The following is a 12,877-nucleotide window of genomic DNA, read 5'->3' on the forward strand; positions in this document are numbered from 1 at the left end:
TGTCACTGCCGAATTTATAAAGTTAAAAATAACATGAAGATTGCCACACAGGATCAAAGTCAATCACCTGACAATCCTGCCCTTTAATAGTCCATCTTTCACCAAGACGTTGTTGACTTCTGCCCTGGGAGATTACAAATGAGGGTGGGAAGGTTCTCACACAGACCCCACCTGTGGAACTGCTCTTTAAAGCCGAGCAGGATGCAATGTCAGTCCCGGGTGGTACTGACAGCAGCAGCGTCTCATGGTGAAGCACTAAGACCTACCTTCTGGGCGTGTGCAAGCTTGAAGGCCTGCCAGGAAGGGGGATGCCCGGACTCTGGCATATGGCAGAACGGATCACCAGTGTCAAACTTTCAGTCTTACCGTCCACAAAGCCTGTCACGAGCAGCTCACCATCGATCAAAAACACAGCTTCGCGGCCCCGGTGGAAAGGAAGGCTGGGCCCAATCTTGCTAGACATATTAAGGAAGGACTTTCCCTCAAGGAGCTGGGGGTGGCTGCCAAGAACTCCACTCTAAGCTTGCAGTCTTACCACGCGGAGTTTGCTTTGCTAAGCATGGTTTGGAGACCAAGTGTAGGACTGATTCAACCAACTCAAGTCCCCAAACACAGAACATGCCTGCTCCTGATCCAGTGGGGAGGGTCCGCTCCAAAGAAATACACTGCTGATGGCTCCCGCAAAGGCCTCGTCCAGAATCCGACCACGAGACCAGAGTGAGGGCAGTGGGCCGAGTCTGTCCAGTTCTCACACCAGCAACCGACGAACCCGTAAACCTCTTTGGTATACATACTAACAAGAAAATTAATTAAGCAATGAAATCTAGAAATGAGTAATATCACGAGTTGGTAAAATTCTCTTTCAAACACACATTTTAGGTGTCTGGTACAGTTAACCAAATGTCTCCTTTTTCATGTGGTTTTCACGTACTTCTTATGCAGAATAGATTTCATCCGTGTGATTTCTCCAAGTATTAAAAACATGCGACATTGTTCTTCTCAAGCCTCACAACACCCCTGTGAGGTAGGTGGTATTGACCCCATTTTACAGATGGGGAGATCTAGGCACAGAAAGGTTAAGTGGCTCCTCAAAGGCCTCGTGGCATGGCATGGTGGCGGAGCTGGGCTCTGGCCACGGGGCCACGCCGCCTTCCCATTCACATTCGTTAGTGCCACTGCAGGCTGAACGGGAGGATCGCACACTGCGACCCAGTTCCGAATCTACTCCAGAATCAAATAAGCTTCTCACCTCTTAAAGCTTTATGCCTGACTCATAACGCCAACCACTCTCCCCAAACTTGGAAAGAAAAAAAAAAAAAAAATACTGACTCAAGTGAGGTTACTTGCTCTATGTAAGACTACTTTCATGAGCCGATTTGCTTGAATTTTAGTTGTATTTGCTAAAACCCCTTTGGAAAAGATAGTTTGAAACAGCAGTAGGAACCTAAGGATTCGGAAATCAGAACGTAGGAAATAGTTAACAGATTTAAAGTGAAACACAAAAAACTAAACCATGGTAAAATGAAAATAAAATCCCAAATAAATGGAGAGCTATTATTTCTCAATTTGTAAAGACACCCTGCACGGAGCAGGCAGGCATTCACTAAGAACTTGTTGGCTAAAGGGAAAAGGACACATCTTTGATACACCTGTCACTGATAACAGTCCCCCCCTTGAAGAAGAGCAGGTGCCAAGATCCTGGGAGAGTCCAAAGGGATCTAGGGTCTCCCTGAACTGGGGGCCGGGTCAGTGTGGCAAGTGTCACTAACAACACGTGATACAAAGCCACACTGGGCCAGAGCATCTTGAGGTGTCTGTGCTTACTTGCTGACCCATAAAAGTGGCAGCTATAAACCCAAAAGGAGGCCCCTTTGAATCTACACCGCTATTATAAAACACAGATATGTAAATATGAGTAAATATATGACTAGCCAAAGCGCCTTACAAGGAAGTTATCTTTAAAAGCGTATAGATGTTTGTTCGTGCATTTGAGGACAGAAATAAAGAGGTTAAAGCTGTGCTGTTTGGGGTTTCCTGTTAAATCAAAGGGTTTAAATGTGTTTCTAACGCTAATAAGCACGGATGCCTGCTTTCTACCGCAAAAGCATTGCTGAAAGCAGTGGCCCGTTTCTCCCAAGGAGTCTTTGTTACAACTTAGACACAATCTCGCCTCCTAGGGATATGGGGCGTGGCCTTGTCTTTCGCCAGGTGGCATTGAAGGGGTTGCTGAGTATTGCTGTTGTGCCTTGCCGGCCTCTCACCTCTCCAACCTCCTCTCACCTCTCCAACCTCGATTCTGCGTAAGAGTGAATCGCCTGGTGGGTCCTTTGGTCCTAAGGCCTTCTGACCATTTGGTCTTGAGTGACATTCCCGAAGAGTTTAATTGGTAACATATAAAATGATTAAGAAAGTTTTTCCTGCAAGGTAGCCAGCCAGAGACGGTGGGTCTCGTCCCAGGCTGAATGGAGCCGGGCCCTCACCCCTGCCTGGCCCTCCACCGCCCGTTATAGCTCCACCTTGACTCCCTTGATGAAAGGCAGGCCTGTGGGTACCCTCTTCTTGTACTCCAGGTATTCCTCTCCGAAAAAGTGAATCAAGGAGATCTCTTCCTCTTCTGTTCGATCTCGGAAAAACCGCCAAACCGTCAAGGCATAGGCCACCCCGCAGACTGGGTTACAAAGCATCACCTGGCAGAGGGAGGGGACACCAAGCTGGTGAGGGCAGGGTGGGCCTGAAGTCACGCATCCAGCTCATCTGTTTCTCTCCCACGCCCAGAGGAGTTCCGTGCCAAGGGCCCAGGATACTCTCTGGCACACTGGTGGGATCTCTGAGAGGCAGTCACTCACCCGCTGCTGTTACACCATAGGGAACTGAAAGCACGCCATTACTTTCATGTGGAGCTCAAACTCATCCCTGTAGCTTTCTTTCAGACCCTGGCCTATTGCTGCTCTTACCTGAGATAGAGCTAAAAATTAAAAGGAAAGACCATCTTCTCGGATTCCAACACTCAGGTTAGGGTGACGGCAGCTCCTTCTCCCACCCCCTGAAGCATGAATTTCCCAAGGTGAAGTTCTGTTCCTGTGCAGGCTGCCTTCCTGTCCTGGCCCTCCGCCACACCCTAAAGCAGGCCCCGCCTCTTCCCTCCACAGCCTTTGCCTCCACAGGAGATACCCTGTTACCCAACTTAGCTTCTGAGAACACTTCCATCAAATCACTCCCCTGCTCAGGAAGCTGGAACACCTCAACCCCAGCTCCTTAGCCCAGCACTCAAGGCCCTGCAAGCAGCACCTCAGCCCCCTCCTTCCAGTCCTTTCCGTCTCCCTCCTCCCCACTGTTCATACTGTCCACCTCTTACCTCCTTCACTCATGTGTTTTTTCCACTTTTTGAGGATGTTTTCCCCACGGATCCACAGCCAAACAGTCCTTTATAGCCAAAAGCATGCCCCAGCTGCTGGAGGAGCCTCCCCACCCCACCTGCGCATTGCCTGGCCCCACTGAGTCCCCAGGCAGGTGTCTCTTTCCTCAGGTAAGCCACCGGCACCTACAGACTTATTCTTGACCACTGCTAATCCTGCACTTGCTGTGTTCCCAGCACCAGGCGAAGCCCTTCACGCCCACCAGGCCATTAACCCTCCCAGCAAATCTCAGGGCAATGCTGCAACTCCCACTTTAATACAAGGAAGGGGAGGCCCATTGGTGGAGCCAGAACTGGACCAGCCACACCCATCATGGAGCCATGAAATCCACCTGCTGCAATGGGAACAGCATCACCGGTGGTACAAAATTGGAAATACTGAGTTTCGTACACAGCCAGCTTAAGTGTGCTGTCAAAGTCTTGTTTGATTTACACACACATATGTGTGCGCTGGGTCATGATCTAAAAAGATCTGTGGTTGGAAAGGTATGGAAACGCTCTAGTCCTTGAGCCCTTGGGTGTATGGTAAGTATTTATGACCCAAGCCAAACCCACTGCCGTCGAGTCGATTCTGACTCATAGCGACCCTATAGGACAGAGTAGAACTGCCCCATAGTTTCCAAGGAGCACCTGGCAGATTCAATCTGCCAACCTCTTGGTTTGCAGCCATAGCACTTAACCACTACACCACTAAGGTTTCCAGTATTTATGACAGGTGTCACTATTCAACTAACATCAGGGTGTTCCAGGGAACGTGACTGGGAGTGCAGGAGCTTTACACGTTTCAGGAATACAAGTTTTAGAATAAATCTGATGGTGGAACAGTTGGAAGAAGGATGGTTGGTTGCACAAGCTGAAGGATGTCATCAGTGTCACTGAGTTGGACAGGTAGAAATTGTTGAAATGGTGTATGGCTGTGCATATGTTCACTCACACACACATACAACCCAAAAACAAAACCAGTAAAACCAAGTCTTTCTCTTTCTTGGCCATGCAATTCTATTCTACACCAAACACATTTTTCTAATGAGAAATAAATTAGAAAAAGTAGAGGCAAATCATAAAATAAATGAATTAAATAAATCTTATGCTGTAACCTGTCACCTTTGGGGGGCCGCCAGAGAGTCCTCACTGACCATGCGTTGCCGATCGAGGCCTGAGGGCTCTGCCTTGATTTCCCCAAAGAGGTGACAAACTGTCCGTATTCTATTCACCTTCTCTGGGCCAAGAGTACAGATTCAAGACAACTATCGAGAAACAAAGGCTGTCTGCTGTCTGAGACAGGACAAAGTAACAAGCTCACCTTACACCTCATGCATGCCCTTGGCCTCACTACCGTATTTCCACGCAAACAACGCGGCTTCTACGTTTGTATGCCCACCTGTGTCCTCCCTCCTACCGGGTACTTTCATAAGCTGCTATGCTGATTTTTTTTAACATGTTTGCTGTGAAAAAATCAGCACGGCATTCTGGAAAATAAAATACCTTGGCTGGGGTGGAGGGCATGGTTGGCAAACGAATGTAGAAGACGCATTATTTGTGTAAAAATACTGCAATACTTAGGTCTAAGGAAATCAGCTGTCATTATTCCACTAGGTTAGGCAGTGGGTGCTCCTGTACTCAGCCCATGGGGTGCTGTAGATCTAGGTGAAGGAGGCAGAGAAGGGGTACAACAGCAGATGGGGTCACAACACCTAGAATCACCAGGACTTCACAAGCTTAGGACATCCATTAGGCAGAGTAAAAGTACTCATGATTATATCCATTCTCCCAACTACTGACTTCTACTTGATTATCACTTCATAAGTGCAATGAACAACCTTGAGACTACCCTAAAAACCACTGAGTTGTACACTTTAAAACAGTGACTTGTATATAAATTGTATCTTTAAAAACTGTAAAAGAAAAAAAAAATTCAAAGGGGCCAGTCTCATATTGTATACTATACCTGGGTTCCGATACTCCAGTAAAACCACCCAACATAAGAAGGGTGCCGGAACCAAGCGTACACTCCACTCGTCACCAGAGTATGCGTGTCTGACTTTTCATTCTGCACCACGTGGTTGAAGTTGGAACCAGCTGTAAACATGGCTGCTTTCCTCAGACACTCCCCAAAGACTACCATCAGCAGCCCGGTTGCACTCAGCCAGGTGATCTGCTTCAGTTCTGTGGGAGAGAGATATCAGTGACAAATGGAAAACTGTGGAGTCCTCCCCTTTCACTGCTTAAAATGAACCTATTTCTCCAAAGATGGAAACATTAGAAAACGTGCTAGTGGGCAGTTAGCATTTGCCATCACCACATTAAAGTTTAATTATGAGCGAAACACAGTTCCCGAAGTTGGGCTGTTCATCTGTTTACTTCAAAGTGGCCACAACCCTGTTAGAGAGCCAAGACAAACAGGTCCTCCCCTCCTAGAGCGATGGGCTCTCTGGTTCACATCCCACCGTCCCTTCACTTAGGGACCACAGGTACAGCTAAGTGAAGTAGCTAAGTGAAGTAGAGAACTACTAACCTAAAGGTTGGAGGTCTGAATCTACCCAGTGGCACCACGGGATAAAAGCCTGGGAATCAGCTTCTGTTAAGATTGTTGCTGGGTGCCGTCTAGTACATTTCGACTCACAGCAACCCCATGTAATAGAGTAGAACTGTCCCATAGGGTTTTCTTGGCTGTAATCTTTATGGGAGCAGATTGCCAGGTTTTTTCTTCTGTGGGGTGGCTGGGTGGGTTCAAACTGCCAACTTTTTGGTTAGCGGCTGAGTGCTTAACCATCGTGCCACCAGGGATCCTCCGTAAAGATCATAGCCAAGAAAATCCTATGGATCACAGTTCTACTCTGTAGCACACGGGGTGAGCACGGGTCAGAACCAACTTGATGGCAATGTGTTTGGTTTGGGAGCCACACATGTTTTCTTTCATTTACTGTAGGAAGTTCAATTCCAGAATGGGTTCCAGATGAAAAGGTTTATTGGTAATAAAATCTTCACCTAAAATTTCTCAAATCATACCCAAAAAAAAAAAAAAACCCAAACCCATTGCCATGAAGTCAGCTGACTTATAGTGACCCTATAAGAAAGAGTAGAATTGCCCCATATGGTTTGTAAGGCTATAATCTTTACGGCATCAGGCTGCCACATCTTTCTCCTACAGAGCGGCTGGTGGGTTTGAATCACTGACTTTTCGGTTAGCAGCCAAGCACTTAACCACTGTGCCACCAGGACTCCTTTCACAAGTCACAGGAAATAAATATACCCAAATGTCCTCTAATTGCAAAATCAGAAATCTGGCTATTAAGAGTTGGGAAGTCACACTACATGGTGTCCTGTATTATGTGAGGTTTAAAGCAAAAGGTTAACATGTCCTCAATTCAGAATCCAGAAGCGGAGTTCCCAGGCAGTGCTTGTTCTTATAAATAGCTTAGTAAGGATCGAGGTCTGGGGGAAAACCGCTCACAGGGATTAGGCCCGAGAGGTGGACCAATGTCACTGTCTTGGCTTTCGTGGAAGCCAACCTTCTCCCCTCCAGAGGGGAAAGCAGGGCACACTAACCTGGCCAGAAGATATTTTCGAGTGTGAATTCTATCCAAGAAGAAAGGGCAGCTACGGTATACTCCAGACTGTGATTCAAGAGAAAGGAATCCAAGGATAGACTTTTGGGATTATTGACTGCCGTCACTAAGTATTCAGAATAGTGGAACAATGACAGGGAGCACATGTACCTATTGAAAAACAAAAAGAGAGACAAATCGGGGCAAGGGAACCAAGTTAGCCATAAACAAAAGTACGGATTTGGGCCTGCTAACTGTCCCTGAATTTTATAAGGAAATACCTGTTGTCACCTGCCTGGAGAAGCCATCAGGTGCCTATATGTAGTGTTACCCTTAGGTTTGCAGAGAGTGGGCTTTAAAGGGACTATGTTTGAACATCATCAGAAAAAGGAGGTTAGGAAGGCATTACGTACCCTTCAGCCCTTTTAAAACGACAACACACATGGAAAAACAAGAAAGGGGAAAACATCAAAATAGACTAGTGATATATGTCAGATATGAAAGTTCAACAAAACCGAAATCATTCCAGCCAAGTAGAATTAGATGGCTAAGCCTATTGATAACAGGAGATGAAGCTTTTAACCTTGATGCCACGGGTTCATATCCAGGTCAGGGACTAGAAGGCTCAAGGGATTGAAATAAGAGTGTAGGGGAAAATCCTACACTGGCCACGGGGACTGCACTAGATGTGACCTAACGGAAATTAGAGACGGAAAAGGCCCACGAAGACAAGCTGGAGCCTTGCCCCTTCCAGTCACTGAGGATCTGTGTCCCCTTCCAGGAAGGGTGCGTCACCTCACTGAACACTGTCCCTGCAGCTACAGTGCAGTTGAGGGCACCTGTTAGGAGTGTGCCCAGGAAACCTTTTCTGCCTGCGACAGAAACAACCAACAGGCAGGAAACCACAAGGTTCGAGATGTAGAAATCTTGGCAGAAACTAGTGAAATCGTTTCCACAGAACCCTAAACTGCCTTGGCCAGTCAAAGATGAGATGCCGGGAGAAGGATGGGCGGCTGCTGACCCTCTGACTTGGCCACCCTCTCCTCAAAACCATTATTCCAAAAATACTTCTTACCAGCCAAAGTGATTCCAAGAAGACTGGCTAAAACTTAGCAGCATGCCGCAGCCAAAGACAAAACCAAGGAAACATGCTCGAATGGCTATCTGAAATAGACCCAAAAGAGCTCAGTCACCCGGCCGTTCTGGGAGCACAAAACCAGGCTGCTGGCTTTCCTGGGATAAGTAGGCCACTTGCAGTAACAGAGCAGATTTGCTTAGCAGTTAAGGGGCTGAAGTCTGGTGGCCTGAGTTCAAATCCCACTGGCACCCCTCACTGAATGTACGGCCTTGGGCAAGTTACTTAACCTCTCTGGGTCTGTTTCCCATCCACAAAGTGGGAATAACAACAGTACCTACCTCTTAGGACTGCTGAGATTACCTACGTAAAGCACTTAGAAGTGCTACATTAAGTTTTAGCTGCCATTACTATTATTCAGGGCTGGGGGAATATTCCGGAAATCCTGCTTATGGGCAGGATCTTCCCAAATCCCTTCAGCCAACCTGGCCAGGGTACCCGGAGTTGCACGCCCAGCCCTCTCCACGGACATGCGGGGCCTTAGACCTCAGACTTGGCAGCAGGTGAAGCTCCACACCTTAAATTACGTAAAAGAACTGAGAGGCTCCCTCCTCCCCACCCCAGCGCATCTGTCGCAGGTGCTGAGTGGCACGAACTGCAATTGAACACCCACTCCACCGGGTGGAGGGAGCCCAGCACCGGACGCCCCCAGAGCCCTGAGAGGCGAGAACGTTCTTCCGACCTGAACCTGGGAATCAAAAGCACGCCCATGGGAGGGGCGCCCTCCCCGCGGATCCCGCTCTTGGCGGCCCTGGCCCTGGGGGAAAAGGTGCGGGGTCCCTGCCGCGGCCCGCTACCCGCCCAGTCCTCGTCCCGCCCCGCCTGGCCCGCACCTGGTAGCGCGGGGGCCGGTAGAGCAGCAGCAGCAGCGCGTTGAGCCCAGCCACGTAGAGCGCCAGCCCGGTGCGGCCCTGCAGGCCGGCGTGTGTGAGCAGCGGCAACGCGAGCACCGAGGCTCCCAGCAGAAAGGTGGCGAGGCTAAGGCGCGCCTCGGAACCCGGAGGAGCCCGCGCCATGCAGCCCGCCATGGCGCAGGCCGGCGGACGACCGAGAGTCAGCAGCGGCTGCTGTAGCCCCGGGAAACCCGCCGGCCGCGCCTGCGCACTGCGCCGCCGAAGCCGCGCGGGGAAGGGCAGGCTGCCCGCAGCTACGCGCCCGCTGATAGTTCTCGCGAGACCGTTACCCTGCAGGGCTGCTGGCCTGAATTTGGCGGGAGCGCGCCGCCCCGCCCCGCCCCGCCCCGCCCGCCCGCCCGCGTCTCTTTCGGGACCCCTGACCCGGGCCGAGTGGCGGCGGGACCGGGGCTACCGTGCGCCTCAATCCTGGGTTCAGAAGTAATCGCCGGCGTCTGCCGCAAGTTTGCCCCAAACTCAGGAATGTCCTGTCCGAAGAAATCACTTGAAATTTGAAACGACCCCACACCAGGCCCAGCCCCCCATCGTCCTTCCCCTCGAACTCCGAAGCCTGCCAACCTCCTGCGCGCAGGCGCGAACGGGGCAGCTCCCTTCCCCCTCCCCGGAGTCCGCGGACCGTGTGAGTGCTCGGGCCGCTCGCACCTCTCTGCACAGGGCTCCCCGGGCGTCCTTGGAAGCCTCCTAAATACCCTCCTACACTCGGGCATCAGGCGAGGGGATCATCGATCATTTAAATCCGCGTGTAAATACTCAGGATAGGTTAAGTTTTTTCAAAAGCAGAATAAAAAGTTTGGGATTGAATTGGCTTGGGGGGGAAAAAAAAAGATGTATAGGAGCCTGGAACAAGGATTGAGATGTATACCAAAGTTTAGCATCAAGAATGCTGGGCGATTTTTATTGTTTTCTCTATATGTTCTTCTATTTTCCATATTGCCTATAATGAACGTATATGTTTTACAATCAGAAATCGCTCTTTACTTTTTTAAAGGGTACGGGAAGTCACAGAACGGTGGTGGAGGAGAAAGTCAAGTAAACGGATGACTGGATACACTGGTGGGTGGGTGAGCAGGGACCGAGTAAGGGTGGAGAGGAGAGAGGAGAGGCAACCCAGGGAGAGTCAGAGGATGGGAGCGCAGAGGCCAAAGACGCTGCAGGGAAGAGACTCAGAGCTTGGCCTTGGGACCCATGGAGTCGCAGCCCGCCTGCTGCTGGAAATGAGAACAAGGGCATCCACAGGAGGGCCGGCTCAGCGTTCTCACAGGCAGAGACGACAAGCCTGAGGCAGGATAGGGGACAGGCCCCGGGGGAGGAGGAAGGAGTCTGGGTAGCTGAGCTAGAGGGATGAAGAGTCTGGCTGGCATCCCATGCCCCCCCACTGCTGCATCCTGGCTTTGTAGCCTTGGGCAAATCCTGTGGGCCTCGGCTTCTGTAAAATGGGGGTCCTGATCTGACTGTCACACAACGATGCACTTCTATAAAGTACTATAAAACGAAAGCAAACCTGTTGCCGTGGAGTTGATTCCAACTCAAAGCAACCCTATAGGTCAGAGTAGAACTGGCCCCATAGGGTTTCTGAGGAGCGGCTGGTGGATTTGAACTGCCGACATTTTGGTTAGCAGATATAAAATGTTGTAGCTCTTAACCACTGCACCACCAGGGCTCCATAAAGTACTATAAGTACTTCTGTAAGTCCATAAGTACTTCTGTAAAAGCCCAAACCAAAAAGAAAAACCAAACCCGTTGCTGTCTAGTAGATTGTGACTCATAGTGACCCTATAGGACAAAGTAGGATTGCCCCATATGGTTTCCAAGGAGCACCTAGTGTATTCGAACTGCCGACCTTTTGGTTAGCAGCCATAGGTCTTAACCACTATGCCACCAAGGCTTGCATAAAAGTCCAAGGTACTTCTATAAAGCCCCAAAACACCAAAACTAAGCCCGTTGCCATTGAGTTGATTCTGATTCATGGCAATCCCATTTACAGAGTAGAACTGCTCCGTAGTGTTTTCTTGGCTGTAATCTTAACAGAAGCAGACCACCAGGCCTTTCTTCCACGGTACCCCTGAGTGAGTTCGAACCACCAACCTTTAGGTTAGTAGTCAAGGGCAAACTATTTCGGTCACCTAGAGACCACTTATAAAAGCCAGTACCATTTCTAAATCAGGCTCAGAATACGTTTGCTAAATTTGGATTATGGAAATTTAATGTTTAATAATCCAAAGGCACTCACTTGCAGCGCCAAGTGTTCCTGCAGGCTGAGAGATGGAGCTCCTGGCCCTGCCCTAAATTTCTCAGGGCCTCCCCGGATTTAGGACCCCTGTGCCAAGACGCCTCAAGGCCACTAGAGGGCACTCATTGCATCCTCACTCCTGGGAGGGTGCGTGGTCCTGCGGGGGGGGGAGCCACTCCCTGAAGTTCCCCCTCTGGTCGTTGGCACTTGCCCTCTGCCCTCTCTTTCTGGCCCCGATTTACCCCTGGAGGCTGTCACCATTCTGGAGGCACAGAGTAATATGTCATTCAGACCAGAGAGCTAGAACCTATGAAGCCCTCTCCTCGACTCATCACCTCCCTAAGCCCTTCATCTTCATCAGCCCCATCTTGGAGAATGGGAAGAGAAGGGAGACAGTCCTCCCAGGCAGGGCCATATCTAGAGAAGGGGCAGTTTTGAAGTCGCTGAAGTCGCTAAATGTGCCAGGGCCTGCACACACAAGCCTGCACCCAAACGGTCACATACAAACACACTCAGAGACACAGTCATTCACAGACAGACAGAGACCTGCTTTTGAAATCGGATCAGACAAATCCAGCATGCACCAGGCTCTCCAGTGTGGAAAGCATAAGGTGGGGGGGGGATGGGAAACCTACAAAAATGTAAGAAAATAAAGAAAAACTACTCTGCCTTGGGGATCCCTTGCTGCCTTTCCTTGTAAATAAGCATTTGAATGTGTTTTGTTCTAGGCACTAGGAGGCCAGCACAAAAGGAGCCCTTTCTCTTGCAGGAAGATCCCTTTGCAGCTCCCCTTATCCCCCCTTCTGTCAGCCTGCCATCCGCCCACCCGGTGAGGTGGCTTTTCTTCCTGGGCCCACGTGGGGACCCCTCCTGTTTTAGAGAGTGCTAAGAACCACCTTGTAACATTTGCAAGTTAAACTGCAGGCTGAGAATAAATTAGTCCTTTCTTAAAAAAGGGGAGCCCTGGTGGCACAATGATTAAGTGCTCAGTTGCTAACCAAAAGGTTGTCAGTTTGAACCCCACCAGCTGCTCCGCAGGAGAAAGATGTGCTAGTCTGCTTCTGTAAAGATTACAGCCTTGGAAACCCTATGGGGCAGTTCTACTCTGCCCTAAAGGGTCGCTGTGAGTTGTGAGCAAGAGTCCCTGGGTAGTGCAAATGGTTAACTGGCTCAGCTGCTAACCGAAAGTTTGGAGGTTCAAGCCCATCCACAGGCACCTAGGAAAAAATGCTTTGTAATCTACTTCTAAGAACTCAGCGGTTGAAAACCCTGTGGAGCACGGTTCTACTCTGACACACATGGGGTTGCCGTGAGTTGGTGCCGACTTGACGGCACCCAGTTTTTCCATTGAGCAAGAAAGAATGTAGAGAGTAGGGAAGCCCTGGGCAGCCAGGAGGCAGTGCAAGGATGAGCCCTCCCCTCTGTTATGGATTGAATTTGGTCCTCCCGAAATCTGTGTTGTAAATCCTAACCTGTGGTTATAATCCCACTTGGGAATGGGTTGTCTTGTTATGTTAATGAGGCAGAATTAGGGTAGGATGTACCTTGAATCGACGGCAGTGGGTTTAAGTGGGTGGGTACCTTGAATCAATCTCTTTTGAGATATAAAAGAGATTAAATAAGCGAGCAGAGCAG

The 12,877-nt window shown here is 49.7% G+C and overlaps 1 protein-coding gene across 1 annotated transcript; it reads right to left on the reverse strand.

Moving 5' to 3' along the window:
* Window positions 1–53: 53 nt before the first annotated feature.
* Window positions 54–9,182, reverse strand: ICMT (isoprenylcysteine carboxyl methyltransferase). Its single transcript, XM_003413493.4, has 5 exons — window positions 8,932–9,182; window positions 8,039–8,127; window positions 6,965–7,134; window positions 5,364–5,581; window positions 54–2,687 (listed from the first exon to the last, which is right to left on the reverse strand). Exons 1-5 carry the CDS (start codon window positions 9,124–9,126, stop codon window positions 2,505–2,507), a joined length of 855 nt encoding a protein of 284 aa, XP_003413541.1. The 5' UTR covers window positions 9,127–9,182; the 3' UTR covers window positions 54–2,504.
* Between the last annotated feature and the right edge of the window lie 3,695 nt (window positions 9,183–12,877).

Source organism: Loxodonta africana, chromosome 3 (genome assembly GCF_030014295.1).
Source record: "Loxodonta africana isolate mLoxAfr1 chromosome 3, mLoxAfr1.hap2, whole genome shotgun sequence".
In the NCBI taxonomy this organism is placed as follows: domain Eukaryota; kingdom Metazoa; phylum Chordata; class Mammalia; order Proboscidea; family Elephantidae; genus Loxodonta; species Loxodonta africana.